At 45.2% G+C, this 21602-nt stretch overlaps 1 protein-coding gene across 13 annotated transcripts in view; it reads left to right on the top strand.

The window, feature by feature from the left end:
* The window catches only part of PRRC2C (proline rich coiled-coil 2C), a 69625-nt gene extending 49700 nt beyond the window's left edge, over positions 1 to 19925 (top strand). For 6 of the 13 annotated variants that reach the window (XM_053949806.1, XM_053949810.1, XM_053949816.1 and 3 more), the window contains 11 exons: positions 3942 to 4149; positions 4982 to 5185; positions 5889 to 6010; positions 6542 to 6678; positions 8613 to 8847; positions 9451 to 9573; positions 11073 to 11291; positions 12071 to 12145; positions 13296 to 13399; positions 14631 to 14757; positions 18059 to 19925. In XM_053949806.1, the coding sequence (XP_053805781.1) occupies positions 3942 to 4149; positions 4982 to 5185; positions 5889 to 6010; positions 6542 to 6678; positions 8613 to 8847; positions 9451 to 9573; positions 11073 to 11291; positions 12071 to 12145; positions 13296 to 13399; positions 14631 to 14757; positions 18059 to 18322 (1818 nt within the window). In that variant the 3' untranslated portion in view covers positions 18323 to 19925. The other 7 variants (XM_053949817.1, XM_053949814.1, XM_053949807.1 and 4 more) reach the window with 6 other exon arrangements.
* The last annotated feature ends 1677 nt before the right edge of the window (positions 19926 to 21602 follow it).

The following is a 21602-nucleotide window of genomic DNA, read 5'->3' as shown; positions in this document are numbered from 1 at the left end:
AGTTATTGGAGAACTTGCTGGTGAACCTTTTTTTAGAGCCTTCGTTTCCTCTGCTGAACTGCTTTTGCATATAAATGGATGGCTGAAACACGAGACTCTGTCGAAGGATGCATTTAAACCATAAATTTCTAACCCCGTTTTGCATTAACACTTGGCATCTCAACCAATCTTGGCTCCCACTGCCCTGAAAAACCAAGATCCTAGAGTTTTAGCATTGAACCACAGTGCTCATGGCAAACCATCAGAATCTGGCTGAGGTTTTTTGAGTGTTGAGCTTAAAATAAGTTGCCTGGTTTGGTGTAAAGGCTTGAAGGATTTGCTTGATAAGCAAAGCTTGATTTCTTCTCAGTTCCAAGACTTTGGTGCAGTGATAATGTGGTTTTGAGTTGGATGGCTGAAGTTCCAAATAGTGACATGTATGTAGATGGTGTGTTGTTGTCTCTGAAAGGCAGTTAGATCAGCGAGTCAGAATGTGTTTTGTAGTGTTGTAAATGTTCTGTTGTTTCCTGCTTTCCAGTGCAGAGCAATCGTGGAGAGTATTTTGAGTGCTGTTTTCCCATTTTGTTGGATTTTGGACTGTGTGCATTGTATAACTCACTAACACAGAGTTGGGCTTTGCTAATGTATTTTTAGAAGATGTTGGATTTTATCTTCTTTTGGTGTCCTAGATCTGCTTTGTCATTGTTACTGCAGGTGATGGAGCCAGTAGAAGTGTTGTTGCTGCTTGGTATTAAGGAAGAATGGTGCTTGACCTTAGTTTGTCTAAGTTTTTAAAAGAAGACATGAAACTTGACTGGATGCAGAATTAATGCTGTGGAGGAACTTGCTTGTCAATCCCAATGAGACTTGTCTCACTGGCTTCATTTGACAGCTGCTTACAGATGAGAAATACTCATGTTCTCTTGTTGAATCTCTGCTTTTCTTTTGTTAACACTTTATTTCCTAAAAGAAGTATAATACCTCTTTCAAACAGTAGATCTGTAGAAACGGAGAGAGCACTGTGGAGGGACAAATAGTTTAAAAAAACCTGGGTTTCTGCTTCATTCTTGTGTAATGAGTTATCCTAATGTGACTTTCTGGCGTCTGAAAGTGTTGTTCTGAAATAGTCTCTGACTGGCAGCTGGACATGGAATCCTGTGTCATACAGGTAGGGCTTAAAGTTACCTGAAAGTTACCTCAAAGCGTGGGACACGGCCCAGTTACAGAGCAAACTGTGGTGTCTGTGTCATTCATCCTGCATTTCTTTTCCTGCTCTTGTGGTGTCGGTGATTTCTCAGTGGATGATAGATTTTTGGATGTGTGGTAACAAAATAGGTCAAAGATCCATGTTTTGGGGCTATCTTGAAGAACCCTCTGACTGAAATCTGGATGGAAAGCTATTCGGAAGCAGCTTTGTCCCTGATTTCTTCATTCCAGCCACTGGAGCTCTACCTCCTCTTCACAAATGCAGGAGGCAGCAGGCTTGTTCTGAAGCACACACGGAGACTGTCACTGTCACAGCAGGCACAGCTCTGCTCTTTGTCATCCTCTTCCAGTACAGCCCTTGCATCTTTCCAAAGGTACGTCTGGAGCAGGAGAGAGGAAAGCATTTCCTTCATTTTCTTAAAAGAACAAAAGGTCCAGGCACTGCCTGCAGAAAGGATTAATCCTTGCACCTGCTCTTCCCTCCATCCCCTGTCACAGAAAGCTGTCTGTGAAGATACTTGTAGGGAACTTGGCCACAATTGCTCCTCTGCTTGGCATCATTCTTCAGTGGAGGTATAAGGTGCTCGTATGGGAAGCCTTGTTGAGATCTTGTTTCCTTGGAGTAACTTTGCTAAGGACACCTTTACTCAGTCATCCTCTTAAGGACTTTGCTCTTAGGGCTGTTGTAGGCAAGGAACTGAGCAATAGAAAGTCCAGAGCAATCTCAAACTGAGCTGCTTGGCCCTCTTCATGTCCAAGGTTTTAGCTAAAATTCCTCTGTAGGCATCTGGTCAAGAAACTGACACGTTTGAACTTCCTTTTTCTAATTATTGAGACTTTGGTGTATTTAAGGAAAGGCACATTGGGGTTTGTCTCCAGTGGAGGGTTTGGGTAATAGGGGCAGGACTGTTCTGCAGTATGAAGGCCCCAATGGATCAGTGATGAAGAGAAGCCTCAGGCAATCGTGATCTCCTCCTTATTGCCCTCCTTTCCCCTAACTGAGCAGTGAAACTACAGCACTGTCCCCAGTCTCACTTAATTTAGAGCCTCTTATTCCTCCATATCTGGTCTGTAGGTGGTGCTGAATAGGCATTCCTAGAGGATCAATCTCTCTTGCATCTTTTTCTCTAGCTTATAAAAGTTAGAGGTTGCTAAGAAGCTTTCCAAAAGCAAAGCTGTTTTCCAAAAGAAAACTTCAGGACTCTGATATGCTCTAGATGTGACAAAATGCAGTGTGTAGCTTTTGCTATCAATAGTTTCTCCAGGACATCATGAAAACCAATGAACATAGAACCTTCTACACCTTCTTTAGTCTGACAGTCACATGTACTTACTCACTTTCTCTGTGCAATACAGTGCAATACACCTAAACAAAATCATTTCCAGCATATCAGTGACTGAATGAAGGTTGCCTTGTCTGTAAGAATCAGAACCAGTTTGGAGGAAAATGTTGTGGAGGGGAAACAGTGAATGATTGCTGGGGAAGATGATCTCAAAAATGAAAATAGGAGACTTGCCCCCAGAGGAATTAGTGTGTAACTAAGTTTCCCTCATCCCCCTTTATTCTCTTCAGGAATTCAGAACCTCATTTTCCACATGGGTGTGTGTTGATCACCTGTGACCCACTTCATTCAGTATTCCTCTGCTTTTTTATCATTTCTGAAGCATCTAGACAAATAACCTAAGCCATGTTTGGTGTGTCCAGACTCTGCCTAACTCATGTAAAGCAGGGCAGGTTGACAAGTGTGGCTTTGAGAGACTGAGCTAGGGGGTCTCTCTGGAGCAGGCAGGGAGGGCAGATGTGTGGTGAGTATGTATTTGCCCCTTAATATCCACCACTAAAGACAGCACCTGGCCTCGAGAAACTTACAGTAAGCAATTTCAGCTCTGCTAGCCAGATTTGTGTTTCCACTGGAGACACCTGAAGATTGTGCAGAAGTCCATGGACCATGTTTGAGCTTCTAAATTAGTGAGTGTAGTATAAACATTGATATTTCCTGTTCGTTGGACCCTCAGAAGTGTCTCGATTTAGATTTCACATTGCGTGGCTAACATAGCAAGAATTAGATTTTATTGGCTGCAGTAAAACAATGGTTGTTTCCACTTCTGGGGGAAGGTAACTGTGTCTATAATATTTAAAGTTTCATCTCCCTTGCTGTGCAAGACATAAGTTCATAATTATAGAAATAGAGGAGCATGAAACGTTTTTTAGCTTTAACATAAAGCAGCGCACACAAGCTGTGTCAGCTTGTGGTTGCTTCTTGAGCAGTAGTTGCTTTGGAAATCTAAACTTGACTGCTGTCATGTCCACTGAAGTGTGCAGTAGGTATCTTTGGTCACTCAAAGTGGATTATTGACCAAGAAAGCAAAGGGCTGCTTCATTTAAATGGCCCAAGTAACTTGGAAGTTAAGGACTTGATGGAAGTATTTAGAGGGGGTTTTCCCTTTCTTTTGCTCACTGTGTCTTTGCTCTTCATGTGAAACAAAACCGAGTCAAATTAGTGTGAGTGAGTTCTCTTTTGAGCATTGGCTGTTAAGATGATGAACTGTGCACATGTGCAGTTGGAAGAGATGAGCAGCTCCAACTTGAGCCTGTTTGCTTTTTGCATGAACAGAGTTGCACGATTACCGCGACTTCCAAAAGAGGCTCGCATGAAGCCCCAGTTGCCTTTTAACTAAAAAGAACTGTTAAAAGAGGAGTGAGGACTACTTGAAACTTCCTAATAGATGAGGAATTTTTTTTTTCTTTTAAATAGATGGAGTCTGCACGCAAAGCATGGGAGAATTCCCCAAACATGGGGGAGAAGAGTTCACCAGTGACCTCAGCGGCATCTCCCATTGCTGGTGGCAGCAGCAGCAGCAGCAGCAACACTGGGCCAAGCAGTGGCACTTACAGCTCTTTCTCAAGTGCATCAATGCCTCCTATTCCTGTGGCCTCAGTTACCCCCACAACGTCCCTCTCAGGTACCACATGTCAAAGCAGTAGTGTCCCCTTGTGTTGTTCCTTGCTTATGTTTCCCGAGGGATTGGATTCCCTTTGGAATTGTTTAATGCAAAGCTAACAGAAAGTTTGTGCTAGAAATGGAATGTCAGATCTGAGCAGCGACTTCCCAAATAACCTGTTAACTGACTTCACCTGTTTCACTTCAGTCAGCTGAAAATAATATTAAATTACTCTCTGCCTACTTATTTGGACTTGAAGGAGGAAGTAAACTTCTCTTGTCTGCTGGTTTCATTTTGTTCAGCCAAATGGAGGCAAGCGTGTAGATATTGGGGCAGAGGATAATTCTGATGTTTTACTTCTATTTATACTCTTGCTTTTTAAGTTAAAGCTTCAAGAACTCATATCAAAACCTATTTGGAAAAGGCAGAGCAAATGCCCAGCTGCTCTTCACAACCAGTGTTTGGTTGCCACCTTGATTCTTGGCAGCAAACAAAAGATGCTAAATCTGGTTTAGTCTTCATGCCTTAGAATATTAAAATATATCATCTCCATGAGAGGCACAAGCACTGTGGGTTGCAGAGTTTTGTTGAATAAATGACCAAGCTACCTCCTTCAGTACCTCTGTGTGCTCCTGTGCCTGAGAAAGGAGATGTATCAGGGTTGCAGCACTTCCCACAGTGAACTCGACAGAACTGGGTCCATGTTTTTCTTGGGTTGGTGGAAACAGCTGCGTTGGGTTTCAGTGTTCTTTACCAGTTGTGGCTGTGTTCACAGAGCTGTCCCAAAACTTTGATCTCTGAATGATGAGGCTCTGAAATGTCTTTGATGGTTACTTGCCTTCTCTCCTCCTAGGAGCTGGAACATACACGACCTCTTCACTGAGTACGAAGACTGCAAGCACCTCAGACCCTCCTAATATCTGCAAAGTGAAACCCCAGCAGCTGCAGACAAGCAGCCTGGCTTCTGCCAGCCACTTCTCCCAGCTGAGCTGCATGCCATCCCTCATTGCCCAGCAGCAGCAAAGTCCCCAGGTCTATGTGTCTCAGTCTGCAGCAGGTAATGGTGTTTGTGGCTGAGAAGCCACACATCTGCTTTTTTTTTTTGTTTGTTTGGGTTTTTTTAATTTTGAAGCTGGAGAGTTTAATTTGGTTCTGGTTTTGCTCTGCAGTAAAGACAGAATGATAAAGAGTGTTCTGTACTCAGATTCACTAATTGTCTTACTCTAAATCTGCACTGCTTTATCAGGATGTACAAAGGTAGTACTGTATAGTTTGTTGAAGAAAATAAGTTTGAGTCTCTTCATGTACCGATTTTCTGTTGCAGAATTGTAAATTGCTATTTAAGACCAGGAGTGATTTAGTTTTCTTTCTTAAAATGCTACAGTAGTTGAGAGTTGTGACATTTTTTCTTTAAGGAAAATCCTAGATCTAGTTAACAATCTAGTTAAATGATGGTGTAACACATTCTTACCCTTCCTTCACTCAAATATCTTCTTTGCCCAGAATCTGTTGTTCATCCCTCCAAAATTGTGTGGGAATAATGATACCTGTGCAACACGGATAGATTCTGGGGGTGAATTGGAAAAGATACCAAAGCTTTTGCGGCACCTGGCTCTCCAGTGCTGCTCCTTCTCCCAGGCTCTCTGGTAGCTGTTACAGTGGGAAGGACTGACAGTAGCTGCATCTTTAATTCTTGATGAAAACCTTTCTGGAGGGGGTGGTGTTGGGAATCAGGTACTAATTGTATTGCTCTTCCTGAGGTACTGCAGCTCAAATCCCAGCATTTTACATGGATACAAGTCACCTGTTCAATACCCAGCACGCACGTTTGGCACCACCTTCTCTGGCCCAACAACAAGGCTTTCAGCCAGGGCTTTCTCAGGTATTTGGGGATTCCTAATTCACTTTGTTTCCCTCCCTATCCATATTGCCTTTAAAGTTCTACTAATGATTTGATGGGGGCAGGGGAGAGTGAGACTAAAGTCTGCAAAAAATGAGGTCATGCCTGCCCTTGCTGTCTGTTCTGGTGCATGCAGGCAGTATTTCTTTGTTTGCCATGGAAGTTGAGAGAATAAGCTTCCACTCACAAATATATGGGAAAGTTTATATTCCTGGGACGTGTTTCTGTGGCCATGGGAGTGCAGGCTTACTCAACTTCTGTCATACAAAATTATATGCAATCTCAGGCAGGTGTTTTATATGCAGATCTGAGTATTTCACTCAGTTTCTGCTGGTTGGTTGTGAGGAAAAGTATAAAATTCAACTAGAAAGTAATTTTCATGAGGGCAGCAATAGTAGCTCTGCATGCAGCATTGGGATTTGACATTCTTATTTTACTTTTCATAATGCTACACAAACCCTCACACACGTTCAGCTGTAGCTTTTCTAACTTAATGTTTTCTCTTTTATGCAGCCTGCTTCAGTTCAACAGATCCCCATCCCCATCTATGCACCTCTGCAAGGACAGCATCAAGCTCAGCTGAGTTTAGGAGCAGCACCAGCTGTTTCACAAGCCCAAGAGTTGTTCAATTCCTCCTTACAACCTTACAGGTAGGCAGCATATGCAAAGTTCTTTGGGGTTTTAGTGTCAGAATTACTGAATTTCGTTCCCTGCGGACTTGTGTTCTGTGCTCCGTAGCTGCCTCATCTTCCTGTCTTCCCCAGAATCTCTTCTGTCTGAGAACTCTGTATGCAGACTGTCTGCCTTGTATAGATGTAGTTGTGAAATCATGGGTTAAAAAATGATGCAGGATAGTTGTACCTTTAGGAACCCAGGCTAAAGAGCTGAAAGCATCAGTCTGTCATACTAAGAGAACAGCAAATGTCTGTCCCTTTAGTTTTCCTAATCAAACCAATACTGGAGTCTTGAAACACTGTGAAGTTCCAGTTTGAACTCCTGGGTAGTAAAAACCTCATTGCAGATGTGTGAGGGGCTGCATGGTATGTTTTAGAATGTTTTCTGTTTGCTGCAAAAGGTAACAGTAAGACCAGGATCTGTCCAATGGCACTGATAGCCAGACAGACTTCCACTGTAAGCCTTTCAAAGTTTCCTTGCACTTCCTATGAAAACTGCTTCACAGCAGTATAATTCTGACCAATGTTGTTAGTTCCACTTTGAGAAAGCTGCTTTGGAAGTTTAATTAGAGGGTTTTGCATGGGCTGTGGTTAAATCTGCTTGTTGCAATGTAGAAGGCTGAGGCCACAGAAGGTTTAATTAACCACATTTGTATCCTGACTTTGGTGCTTGGCTGACTTTGTGGGACCAAATATTGCTTGTCCTGCTACAGCTGACAAAAGCTGTTGCAAACAGTTGGCTAATTGCAGAAACACAATCAGGCTGGCATGTGGTCCAGATTAAATAAATCTGATCACACACAAACACGGCATTAATGGAGTTCTAACAGTGTGAGTGCTTCTCCCACATAGAAAATGTGCAGAGGAGGATAAGCTTGGAGATGTACAGGTTGCTGGTTTAAAACATTACAACCAAAAATTAAAAGTGAGCTAAAAAAAAACTTGGGAAAATAATTCTGGCTCCACTGAAGCCAGTTGTCTGCATCCAGTCTGGAAGAGTTTTTCCAGTGCTCAGAGGATGGCTGTAAGAGTGTTCTGCAGTGGAGGGAGGGTGCAGAGCAAAGCTCACCCAGGTGTGGGCACAAGCAAACCCCACCACACCAGCAGATGAGCAGGAGCAGTGCTGTGCTCACACAGAGCCAGCACCAGGTAAAGCAGAAAGTGTTTTCACATCAGAAACACTCTCCTCTGAGCTCAAAAGCTTTGAGAGGAGCACTTAGTTAAAAACTCTCGATTCTTCAGTCTGAAGGTGGCTTCTCACCAAGTTCCTAATGAGGATGTTCAGTTAAATACTTCTGATGGACTAAACCTGTCTGTGGTGCTTTGCTGTGCTGGCTTCAGTCTTCTTTAAACAAACTGCAACTTCCCCATGCTGCTGACAGAGGAATTGAGTAGCGGGTTAAAATTAAAGGCTGTGAGGTCTTTTGAAATCAAAACATTGATTGGAAGCTACCATGGTCAGCATCCAGTGATTTAAGCTGTATTGGAAGTTGGACTGTGGAGCTTTGTGGAGTCAACAGAACAAAGCAGTTCACTTAATGACTAAGTGGAGCTACTCACATGTGCTTTCCCATCCCACCTTGTAGCACAGGAACTAAGAACTGGAAGCTTTTCTATGTTACAGTTAATTATCAAAGAATTATTGCAGCATGAACATCTAAATAGCTAATTGTGATTTAAGATTTTAGTAAGAAGCCTCATCGTTTTTTCCTGTGGCCTTTAGTAGCAGCTGTTACTTTGTTGTGTGCAGAGTAAATTGAAAAAAATCTACCTTTCTCAAGTGAAAAGGTGTTCAGTAGAGCTAAGCATCCTAATTCTGTTTAAAGAATATAAGCTCTGCTCTTCTTTTTTGGTGGCTCATTGTTGAGCTCTGTCAGAATTTTTATGAATGACACTTGAATCTCTTGCAGATCCCAGCAAGCTTTCATGCAGAGTGGTTTGTCTCAGCCATCACCAGTGGTTCTGTCTGGCACAGCCTTACACAACTTCCCAGCAGTGCAGCACCAGGAGCTGGCTAAGGCACAGTCCAGCCTGGCGTTCCAGCAGACCTCCAATACTCAGCCTATTCCTATCCTGTACGAGCATCAGCTTGGGCAGGCTTCAGGACTGGGAGGCTCTCAGCTGATTGATACACACATCCTGCAGGTAGGAAATGCTCCACATGCAGACCTTCTGCACTGGGCTGATACAGGACATCAAGTCTTGCTCAACTTGGGTGGCAGGAAACTTACGACACTTGGAGGAGAATGTTTTTTTAATTTAATAAATACACATTAGCATAATCTCTGAATTGAGGTTTGTTCCCCAAATTACAGGGCTTCTTGTGCTTCTGTCATTAATTAGAGCTTCAGGTTTAATTTCTCTTAATGGTGATAAAGACTCCTTTGAGCTTACAAAATACTGGTGTGTGGAGCTTAGCTGGTGTCCCTGCCACTGGTGCCCCTCTGCTCCTTTTGCCAGGAGTGCATCACCCACACCCTCTGCACAAGAACTCTCTGCACAGCAAGCTCTGTTTCCTGTTCACTCTTCTGTTCACTCTCTTCTGTTTGAGGGCTGTTTGCTGCCCTTCCCCCAGATAATGGGTGATAAAGGGCTGTTCCACCACCTGCAAATGAGAGCTTTATCACAAAGTGAAACCTTCACATTTGTCAGCTTCCCTTGCTGGGGTTTCTCTGGCACTGATTGCTGCACCACAGAGCTGCTCTCCTGAATGCTCCTGATGTGGGATGGTGTCTCTTCTCTTCCTAGGCCAGAGCCACCCTCACTCAGGCTTCAAATCTCTACTCTGGGCAAGTTCAGCAGCCTGGCCAGAGCAATTTCTACAACACTGCACAGTCTCCCAGTGCTCTCCAGCAGGTAAACTATGGCATGGTAAATTTCCTACATTGTATTCTTCCTAAAAGCATGTCGTGGTTGGTGGTGTCTGTGGGGTGGGAATAGAGGGGAGGGCTGAGACAACCTTTAATTCTTCCAAAATAAAATTGGAATGTTAATAGTGAAGGAGGGCTGCAGCAGCAGCACTGCACAAACGGAATGGCTCAGAGGTTGGATGGCCTGCAGTTCATGTTGATCCCTGGCATCCTTCTCTTGAATAGTTCATTTTGCAGTGATGGGCAGACAATTGGCACAGTGCTGTTGCTAATTGATTGAGGCACATGATGCCTTTATGAAGCAGATATCAGGAGTGGTGGGGAGAGAGAGAGAGAGAGAGAGAGAGAGGGGGGCAAAGTCCAGGTGCTTAGTGCAGCCTAATTGTTAATACCAGTTCTCACTGAGCTGGAACCCAGGAGTGCTCATAGAAAATAACTGAGAAGTCAGCAGATAGGTGATCATGCAGGACAGCCAGGTCCGTGAAATAACTCCACTGATTTGAAGGGTTTTTTCATTCTTTTGTGAACTGCTAAATTGCTCTGTGCAGGCATTCTGTCATATTTACAGGATACTGTCTAGTGGTTTCCATCTTCTGGTTCCTTTTTTTAAATTTAAATGGCTTCCAAAAAAAAAAAAAAGCTTGTGATGGATTGATTTATTATAATAGCCTACCTCCTATGCAGGAAAAGCTGGCAAGACAGAAATCTAGAAGAGTTGTAAAAGATTGGATGTTGTCTGTTGGAAATCTAGCACAGTTTTAAGGACCTTTTAGAAGAGTTGGTACTTTCAATGTGTTCAGTTCTGTCTGTATCTCTGATTTTAATCTGTCACCCTTCAGAGCAGAATCCTTGTAAGCCTTTCACATTTGGGAATCTCTAATCATTCTCCTCATCACACTTAGAGTATAATTTTGCAGGTAGTGGATTGTCAGACCAAGACATGCAGTAGTCAGGTCACTGCTGTGTAGTTCCATGTTTATCACTACCACACTCAGCTGTTTTCAGCCCACAGCACTCGTGGTAAATGCAAGCAAGGGACAGGCTGTGTTTTTTTGGCATTGTTTTTAAGCTCAAACTGCTGGTTGTTGGAACTCCTAGAAAGTAAAATCTAATTTTTATCCCAGTGCCCTTTGACTAGAATTATTTGAAGTAAGCAAATGAGCCTGTCCTGTCCCCCCCACCCCCAAACTGGTTGTTTTGTTCTGCTTTTGTTTTCTAAGTTGAATTAAATTTCCCTGTCACACAGTGAAATCATGTTGAATGATGTTGGAGGCAGGAGATCTCATACACCTTGGTTTCTGAAAAGCAAAGGCCCAAATGTCATTACAATTGTTTATAAAGGCAAACTGAGCAATAAATTCACTTGCTTGCAGCTCTCTGGTTAAATAAATGAACTCATTAGGCCATTTGCCTGGGATAAAGCTGAAACAGAGCTAGTAATGACAGTGACATAATGGCCTTTGTGTCTCTGTTACTGGTGATTTTGTGCTTTCTCTCCAGGTGACAGTACCTTTGCCAGGATCACAGATTTCCCTGCCCAACTTTGGATCCACAGCACAGCCACTGATAGCCCTGCCCCAGTCCTTGCAGCCACCACTACAGCACACCCCACCACAAGCTCAGGCTCAGAACCTGAGCAGACCTGCCCAAGTGACCCAGCCCTTCAGAGGATTGATCCCAGCAGGAACTCAGCACAGCATGATTGCTGCAACTGGGAAGGTAACAACATTGCCACAGCTACAGGACAGAAATTAATGTCAAGCCCAGCTGGTTTTTGGTTTACGTAACCAGCACAGCAATTCACCCTGACTTCTTGCATCTTAAAAATCTGCCTCAGCTTTAAAAGATAAAAAAGCCAGTCAGGGTTAATGCCTGAGTGACTGGGTATGTGCATTTAGCTGAGGTTTTGTAGCTAACTTGGTGCTGGTCCATCTGCACTGGAGGAATGCCTGGTTTGATAGTGGCATCATGGACTAGTAGGGGATTTCATGCAGAAGCCATGTGGAAAACAGTACTGAGATGTTGTTAGAGCAGCAGGGGAGCAACAGGACTCTGTCAGGGCTGGGCCTGCTTGAGTTTGTTGCTTTGCTTCTGGACTCAAACCAGAACAAGCTGTTTGGGTTCAAGGGTTTCCAGTGCAAAATGGGGAGTTTTAGGGGCTTCAGTGGACTCTGTATCAGCCATGACCTTTAGCCAGAATTGAATTCTACTATTATTGCTGGGGGTCTGCCTTTATGAACAGCACAGCATGGTGCATATTAGGAATGTAGCACCGTATGCAAGACAGGATCTTTCTGTAATGAAGAAAGAAAAAGGCTGGTCTTGCAGCTCAGGAAAACTGAGCGACAGGTCTAGTAATGAAATAACACTAAAACAGTGCAAGAAACTTGTGTATCATGGGGGGAAGTCTCTCCTCACCTTTATGTGAAGCTGCTAAGGTAATTGCTGATGAGGGGATGTGTGGAGCTGGCTTCCAATCACAAGGTCTCTTGTCTTAGATGGAATCCCAGCTTTACAGGCACCGGGGATTTTCGGATAGTGTGCAGCACTCGACAGTTGCAGTCCGCTTCCAGGTGAGCAGTGGGTGACACCCTGGACATGGACACAGCTCAGCTGACTGGCAGGAACAGCAAGGTCCTCCCACCTGAGGGACTGATCCACCTCTGCACCTGAAATCCCTGCAGCTTCTGGCCTAGATTTCAGGGTGCTTTTGAATATAAAATAACCCCACAGTCCCAGTGATTTACAGCTGCAGTAAGGAAAATCTGGGGTGTTAATTCCACGTCTTGGACAGTAATGGCAAGCAGAATTTCAGACCACCTAGATGAAGTTTGCATCTCCTCGCCCCCAGAGCATATACGGGGGTTTCTGCACCGTGCAGTTTTCCAGTTCCATGGGATCTGGCCAAATCTTTTCAGCTTGGCAGTTGTTAGGAGTCCATTTTGCAAGCAGCAGCATGTTTCTTGCTGCAGTTGTTGCTGCAAATGATCGCTCATTTCAGCAAAAAATGAGGGAAGAGCTGCAGTGGGATGCTGGCCTTAGATGACTTTCCTGCCCTGCTCTAAGATTCCCATTATGTTGCTGCTAAAGAAAGTCAACTTAAAACATCCTCTCGTTTTTAAGTGATTTATTGTTGCTGTTACGCTTCATGGCCATGTGTGGAAGTAGACTGTTCCAAAGACTAATTTATTCTGTTGAGTGTATCTGCAGAATAGCATTCAAGAGTCATTGCTCCAGTTAGTCTGGAGATTGTTCTGCATGAATGACAGCTCCATTTTTGCTGTGATTTGGGTTTGTTTATTTTTATTGACCTGGACTATACTTTGATGGTATTCTTCTTCTCAGCGTTTTTCAGGATTATTTCTAAATCTTTTCATGTGGTACCTGAGGTGGGAGTCTTGGATAAGGAGATCTCAACTCCAAAATATATCTTTTTTCTTTTTTTTAGGGCCAAATAGATGAAATGACTCTCAAACCCCCTGTCATTATGCAGGAGGAGCAAGTTAGAAAGCCAATACCATTGCTGCAAGTGCCAGATAGGGCAGAAAAATTGTACACAGAGGTGCTTGTGGTGCTGGGCCTGTCCTAATTATAAGAGGCTGTTCTGCAGTCAGGCTTTCATCTCCACTTAAGTGACCTCTTTTCATTGAGGTAAGCTAGCAGCTGCTTAGCAAATGTAATTTTTTTAATTAGAATTAACATGTCAGTTGCTGTGTTTTTCAGATATCAGAAATGGACCTGAAGGCCTTTGGAGGTGGCATTGATGTTAAACCTGGAACACCACCAGTTACTGGCAGGAGTACTACCCCAACCTCCAGTCCCTTCCGGTAAATCTCCCTTAAGCTCAAAATTCCTTAAAACCAGAGCTAGAAAATGTACCTAGTCATGCATGAGCAGCCTTTTCTGGAAGGTATGAGGTGAGGGGCCACTGATACACGAGACAGTGCTTAATCTGAGCTCATGAGCAGCATTCCAGTAGGTCATCACACCTGCTGTTGTTAAACAGAAGGAAATGGCTCTGAAATAAAAGGTGAAAAACACTTTTTTGGGTAAATGAAGCTAAACAAGAAGGGGCAGGGGAGATGTAGTTTAGGATAAAACTATAAGACAGTTTATCTGAATTGTGGTGTTCAAAGTAAAAAACAATAAAAGGCTTAGACAGCAATTGTGGCAACAGTTCTGTTAGAGGAGTAAGTGTTGTTGCCAGGTCTGTAAGCTGCTCACAAGTGAAATTAGTAAACAAAATAGACTCCTTTGAGCTTACAAAATACTGGTGTGTGGAGCTTAGCTGGTGTCCCTGCCACTGGTGCCCCTCTGCTCCTTTTGCCAGGAGTGCATCACCCACACCCTCTGCACAAGAACTCTCTGCAAGGCAAGCTCTGTTTCCTGAAGAAAACTATTCACTCTTTCTTCTTTTTCTGTTCACTCTCTTCTGTTTGAGGGCTGTTTGCTTTCCTTCCCCCAGATAATCAGTCAAGCTTCATGTAATTCATGGTGATTCAACACCTTGGAAGTTTTAGTGGAGGGTCACGTTTTTAGCCAATAAAATGGGGAGAGCATTTTCTGTGAATTCTTGAAATCTTTTCAAGTGCATTTTGAAACATAGGACAGCAGGTCAGAGCAGAAGCAGCTGCATGTTCACTGCCTGTTGGGACAAGCTCTGAACTTGCCATGGTAGAGCAAAGAGTGACTGCAGAGGAGCAGGACTGAACATAAGGTAGCAAGGATGGAAACTACATCTAACATCACAAACATCACAAATCTAACATTGGTGTTTGTGTCATGAGTACGTGGGAGAAAGGGCTCTTTCATACAGACAGGCCCTGGAACCTCCTTATAGCCTAAATATTTCTGATTTTGCTTTCTTTTTGAATTCTGAAGTTCTGAGGTTTTTTTGCACATAGGAGCTTCTTACATAGAAAAAGTTTCACACTTTTTTTGAATTCAGAGATTCATTCTTCCCCCCTCCAGTGCTGAATTTCTAGTTAAGTTGTAACTGGGGGCAGAAACATCCTCTGAATGAAAGCGGTTGATTTTAACTGGAGTTCTTTCTTTTAGGGCCAGTTCTACAAGTCCTAACAATCAGTCCAATAAAATGAACAGCATTGTCTACCAGAAGCAGTTCCAGTCAGCAGCTGCAGCTGTGAGAATGACACAGCCCTTTCCTGCACAATTTGCACCACAGGTAGGTGATGGGTGGCTTCCTGCAAACAGATTTGTTCCTTTGTATGACCTGGTGGCTCTGATTCAACTGTCTCCTCAGGATTTGTCATGGGGAGATACAAAATGGAAACCTTAAAATGAAATGGCATAAGAAACCCGATTTCAAGATCAGAGCAAAAAATTACCTCTCTGACCTTGCTTACAAGTAGTGCTGATTTTATGGTGTTTAATTTTGAGTTCTGTGCACACTGAAGAATTTAATGCAAGTTGTGAATGATGTAGAACAGATGGTGTTGTGGCTTCCCCAGGCAGCTGTAATGCACCTCGTCCTGCAGAGCCAGGGAGAAGCTTCGTGTCTCGGAAGGGTCCCAGTGCATATTTTACACGTGTAAAGACAAAGCAGATTTGCAGCTCTGAAGTATGGAAGGAGCAGTTCAGACTGGAAAAGGTCTCTGAGGTCACACAGTCCATACAAGGCAGGGCTGATGGCAGAGGGGTTGATCTGCTTTGGCATTCCAGGGAGCACAGCTTACAAGGGTGGTGCATCTCTGTTGCAGGTGACTGGAGCCAGGCTGCTAGGGAAATGTAGCCTCTCTAAAAGAGTAGGATGTTTGTGTCCTCCTTTTAGCATTTGGAGTGTTTGACTGCAGGACTTGAGCTTTGATTTCTGGATTGTCACTGGCAGAAACTGCCTCACCTTCCTGGGACTGCCTTTCACCAGTGACTGCTCCACTGCCTTGTGAGGGTCTTCTCCCTGGTCACAAGCTGGTTGAAGTTGTTGGTGCTGCTTTCAGGCACAGCAGCACTGCAGGGCTGTTTTGCTTTTGCAGTTCAAGCCTCTTTTCTTGACATTCATTTCATAGCAGAGTAGCAGCTTTTTCCCCTCTAAGATAATGCCAACGTGCAATCGAGTTGGCAATTTTCTAATTGAGAAATGTCTCTTTTTGTTGTTTTTCCCCCACTTAGATCCTCTCTCAGCCTAACCTGCTCCCTCCATTGGTAAGAGCCCCATTTACTAACACCTTCCCAGCGCCTGTTCAGAGGCTGCCGGTAGTTCTGCATAGTCAGATGCCGTCTCAGATGACCACAGGCCTTATGAGCCACCCTCAGTTACCACGTGTGGCCAGAGGTCCTTGTGGATCAGTACCTGGAGCCAGAGGCACTCAGGCCCAGGCTGCGCTGAAGGCTGAACGAGATGTGAAGGTCAGTATGTGAACAGCAGTGCTGTTACCAGCAGTTCAGTCTGACAGCTCCCAGGGCAGGCATGTCTCTGCAAGTCATGGCTTCAGAAAGTGCCTCTGGACCCCAAGCCAGCAGCCAGGCTCTTAACAGACCTTCTCTAAGCCCTGGTGGTTTTTAATAAGAATTCTAGACTAAAATATTTATAGGGAGTTCCTGTCTCAAGTAGTCAGCAGTTGTGGAGGAGCCACTGCTGTCTAAAGCAAAGTGAGGTGTCACTCCTCCAACCAGGAGCCTGGTTATCTTTGAATGAGCACTGAGGCTGCACACCTGGCTGTTAGCTGTCCCTTCATCCCCAGCTCCTCCTGTTCCAGCCAGCCTCACTCCTCGGGGACTCTGGAGAGTCTTTCCCCATGGTTTGAAGTGCCTGTGGTGAATGCAGGACTGGAGCACTCTGCAGAACAGGGGCCTGCACTGTAGCAGGTGATGACAGTCACCCTAACTTGTTACAGCACTTTGGGAGGGACCCTTCAGTTTAAGGCAAACTCTTCTTCCAAGGCAAGACTGCAGGGTGAGACGTCTGTGTAGGGACACTCCTGGACACTGAGCCTGTCTGCTGCAGAAGAGAAGTTGTTTGAACAGAGGGTGTTTAGGGGCTCCTTTGTCTGCTGCCATTCCTGTAACCTGTGCACTGAGGTGTCAGAGCAGGAGAGTGTTGTTCTGGTTATGCACGGCTGGGGGAGGGCTGATTAACCCTTCAATTCCAGGTGTTGGTCCATTTCCTACTGCCAGTTTATGCAGCCTATAGATGCTTAACAGATTGTCCTGAGTGTGCACTGTGGATTGAACGTAGCCAGTCATAGCAAATACTGACACAGTTTTGGTGCCTTTAATCTCCTGCAAACGCTGCTGAGAGCAGTGAGAGTTACTCTATCATGCTTGGTTACTGGTGATCAAGTCATCCAGCCTTAACCTCAGGGGATGGCTGAAATTTGGGCAAAAGGTTTCAGGTGTCCGTCTGGCTCCAGTTGAATTAGGCTGTTGCTGCAGTCCTGCAAATCAGAGTTCACAGGTTTGTTTTCTGTTCTGTTGCTGCTTGACTTACTTGCAGCAGCTACAAAGTATGAGAGCCAAGGCCTCTTGTTCAAGACTTCTGCTCTTTTGTCTCCCCGTTGTTGTGTGTGTGTGTGTGTGTGTCAGCCCTGTTTTTTGTAAAAAAAACCAGAAAATATTCAGAGAGGTACATGGGGGTTTAATGCCTTTATTGTAGTTGAGGTTCCTTGTGTTAAGGTACTCCTTTCTAATTTGAAATAAAAAGGTGTTTGACTGCACTGGGCTTTATTGTTCAACTTCTGGATGATTGAACTCCATTTAATGGAGTCTCTGAGTCTGGGCAGGACAGCCAAGTGCTTGCTCTGAAGTGTCTGATCAGTATCAGAACTGTAACTGGAAGGTGTCACAGAGGGAGTTGCACAGGTGCGGGTCAGGGTTCCTGGTAGGATTCAGAGGAGGGAAGGAAGGCAGGCAGGCAGTTTGTGCTGCCTGGGATGAGAGCCCGCTCGGAGCGGGAGGCAGATCAGGCTTCAGCTCACACAGAAAACAGCTCTGACCCCGGTTCATTTCCATCCCAGCTGCAGGCTCAGTCTGTGCCCAGAGCCACGGGAGGGAACGGGGTGCTCAGACTGTGCTGCTGAGAGAGCCCTGTGCTCCAGAGAGCAGCAGGAGCAGTGACAGCTGGAGTGGCCCTCGGGCCCAGGCAGGGTCATGCAGGCACAGCTGCCTCTGCTCGGTCTGACCTGTGCTCAGGGGAAGCCACAGCTCGAGCTGCTGTCAGCAGTGCTCGTACTTGTACAGCTCTGCAATAGTAGCAGCAGAATAGTTTGGGTAATACTTCAAACTGATCCTGTTTTTTGGGGAAGGATTAGGAAGAGCAAGGAAGCCTAGGCACGATGTTAAACTACTGCTGAGGAGCCAAGCACCCAGATGTGGTGACATCAGGGAAGCAGCAGGATGGACACTGCCTGTCTAGGAAATTAATCTGGCCACTGTGGTCAGTCCTTCCCCTTTCATATGGGAAATACTTGTGAAGTCACTCCAATTCCAATGCCCTCTCTTCAGTAAACTTACTTTCTCCCTCTCTTAAGGCAAAGCAAAGAGCAGAGGTCCTTCAGTCCACCCAGAGATTCTTTTCTGAGCAGCAGCAGCAGCAGAACAAACCCATAGGAGGCAAAGCCCCCAAAGTGGAGGAGAACGGGAGCAAACCCAGCGAGGCAATTGCTGACTCTGCAGGAGTCTGCCAGGACAAAGCCGAGGAAAAGGCCAGCCCTGCGCCTGCTGCCACACCGAAACCTGTTAGAACTGGACCAATCAAACCTCAGGCAATCAAAACCGAGGAAACAAAATCTTAGAGGCTGTGTTCCCGTGGAGGGGGGAGAGGGGAGGGTGGGCGAGGTGTCAGCAGCGTCAATTGGTGGCCCGAAGGATGAAGAGCAGCCTGCTCTCCCTGCCGGGCTCTGAGCAGCCCCATGGGGCGTAGAAGCCAGCAGCAGTCGTGGTGCCAGCAGCAGTCGTGGTGCCAGCAGCAGTCGTGGTGCCAGCTGCTGTGTGTCCAGCTGAGCCCCAGGCTCTCGGGGCTCACATCTGCTCTAACAGCATGAAGGCTGCTTTGGGGTGTGCGTGTCCCACACGTGCGTGCCCCGTTTGGCTCGCACCCGCCTGCTTCCCAAAGCCACAGCACGGAGAAGTAGCAACGGTGGGGAGGCATTTCCTAGCTGACACAATGACTTCCTATTTTCTTCAGGCTCTGATCTTCAACTGCTGTTTATCTTTTTATAAACCCGTGAGTATGAGAACGTGCAGATCTGAAGATGGTGCTGGGCCAAGTAATGTGTGTTAAGTTTTTAGTGACTTAAGAAGCTTCTATCTTGTATAAACAGAGGGATCCACGTATTTCCCATGCGGGGCTTAACCTAGCGCAGAGAGTAACACTGGCAGTGTTGGATTTCCCTCTGAAGGCAGTGCTTTGCTGGCTGCTGCTGCTTGGATGACAATTTACTGCATTTAGATCACCATATGAAAAAGCTACTTGGCCACCTATGTCCTCTCCACCCGCTGCCCCCTCAGTGGCTCTCACCCCTGGAGTTGAAGGTTCGTTGCATCAATAGTCAGATTTGTTCCGTTCACCCCTGTCCAGCTGTCTTGATATGATGCGAGTGGTCCCTAAACGGTTTCCAGTTTCTGTAACACAGCAACGAGCACTTAAACTGTGCCACAAGAATAAAAGAAACCTTATCAGATTAACGAGAGTTTTATCTCAAAGGTGCATTCTTTATATCAGAGCTGCGTCGCACCACCTCCTTGCCCACAGTGTGCTGGAAAGTAGAATCAAGTCAAATAAATGCCTTTTTAATTGTATCCTCTAGTATTCTAGCTGTAGGACAGTACTGTATGATACTTCTGTGAATGTAAGATATCCTGTACCTGCTTATGATATGTAGTAGTGACTGTGCTATACTGGAGCTGTTTTTAATAATGGTATTCTAGAGGTTTTTTTCCAGACAATGATTGAAAAAGCTAATAAAAAGCACCAGGTACCACATCAGTAGCAGAATTTGCTGGTTTTTTTCTGGGATTTTTTTCTTTTTTTTTTTTTACGTTTTTTGGAAGGCAGAGTTGAAAGTCTAATGTGTATAATTTTGTTCAAATGACTGCAGAAGCTGGAAAGGCTGTTGCTGCTATTGATGCCTAGTGAATCGCTATTGGTTATCTTTTTATATAAATATATATATAATTTGAATTTTTGGAAACTAGCTGTGATGTCAACTTTGGAAAAAAGTATCCCACTTGTAGTGTGAGTTGGCATTGTACAGAAATTAACAGCCATATTGGTCTAGAAATGTTAAACTTAATTTTTTTTTCCATTTGTACAGGGGTAACGCACTGTATGAAATATGTACGGTCTTATTTACATGGGTTTGATTACAGAAACTAATAAAGTATTCTCTAAATAAAGCCCCTGGCTGCTCTCGTGATTGCTGCAGGAGGAGAGCGGCGCTCCCAGGGAAAGGCTCCTGAAGGAAAATGCTCCCAGAAGCTCCTTTATGCATCCTGGCACTTTTCCAGCCCTTTTCCAGCCAAGGGCTCGCAGGATGCGGCCACCACTTGCCCCAGCAGGAGTCTGGGTGTTTGCTGGGAATTCCATCTCCAGCTGATGGAGCTGGGGGTTGTTCCAGGCAGGAGCTGGGATGCTGCTGCATCGGCCAGTGAGTGACAGTGATGCCTTAAGTTTGAGCTTTCATGTTTTCCAGATTCTGTACTGCATTAGTGTGTAACTCTGAACTTCATATAAAGTGTTGGCGAGTTCTCCTCACAGTTCAGTCACACACAGCAATCCTTTTCCAGCCCCAGAACCAAGGACACCGCTGCAGCTTCAGGCCCAAAAAGTGCAAACAACAGGGAATTGAGGAGAGCAGACTGGGAGGATGGGATTGCATCACCTGGAGCTGGAATTGGACAACTAACCCCAATATGGAAATGGACAAAACTTATAAAGATGTGTGAAAACTCGTGACATGCCATCCATCTTGGGTGTATCCTGTGACGGCCTTTTAATAAATCCCTACTTTACTCCTTTAACTCTGTTCCAGGGAGCCTCTCAAGGCATCAGCAGCACTGGGAGAAAGGCAGGAGTTCAGGAAGTCCTGGCCTGAGCCTTCCCTGGGCTGGGGCTTGGGACAGGCAGGACACACTCAGCTGGCCACCAGAGGGAACTTGCTTCCCACAAACACCAGGAGCTTTCGGTGTCGGTCTCTGGGCAGTGGTTCCTGCCTGGGGAGAAGGTGCTGGCTGGCTCTGGGCCTCTGAGGAAAGGCACAGGAGTGCCTCCTCCAGCCAGGAGTGTTGGGCTGGCTCTGCAAGCACCACCAGGAGTTGGGCAGGTTGACCTTTGGTCAGAGGTGTCACTGCCAGCCCTGGCGTGGGTTGGGAAGCAGCAGCTCAGGGCCACCAGAGGAGCTGGAGTCCTTTCCTGCCCAGGCTGGTTTTGTTCAGGGTAAAACTGCAGCAATATGGAGTAAATCAAAGGTGCTGGAAGCCAGAAATGCAGCTGTGGGCAGAGGGAACCTCTGAGCAGGTCCCACTCAGGGTAAATCACCTTTTCCACAAGGACCTGTATGAGCACAGCTGCAGTAAATGCTTGGGAAGGAGGGTGGACACTGCTTCCATCTAGAAATGTGCTATAAAAGTAACTCGGGTGTGGTGATGTTTCCCTGCTTTGAGGTTGTCTTCAGCCTGATTCATCTTAAAAGGACACCCCAAAAATGGGAACTCATTGACCAGACTGTTCTAATTTTAAGGAAACGCTGCTAAAAGGATTCATGTTCAATTCTGTAGTAATAAAGCCATTGGGAAATCGGAGGAATTTCCTACCATCGGCTGTGGGAATCTACCAGGCTTTGGACTACTTTGTGCTCTGAGCAGAACAAGGGGAGTATTTCTGCAGAAGTTGAATTAAAAGTAAATGCTTGGGCATTTTGTGCCTCCAAATAACCCAGGTTTGATGTGCACCTCTGCAAAACCCCAAACCACGCCAGCTGCCTTTGAGGCCAGGTGGAGCTTTCAGTCATTGACCCCAGTTGATTGAATATTTTATGACATTTAATCAGATAACTTGCTCCTGGCTGTTTACAC

Source organism: Vidua chalybeata, chromosome 9, assembly GCF_026979565.1.
Source record: "Vidua chalybeata isolate OUT-0048 chromosome 9, bVidCha1 merged haplotype, whole genome shotgun sequence".
In the NCBI taxonomy this organism is placed as follows: Eukaryota; Metazoa; Chordata; class Aves; order Passeriformes; family Viduidae; genus Vidua; species Vidua chalybeata.
Note: the sequence above shows the minus strand (reverse complement) of the source record. Positions and strands in the feature narration are given on the sequence as shown.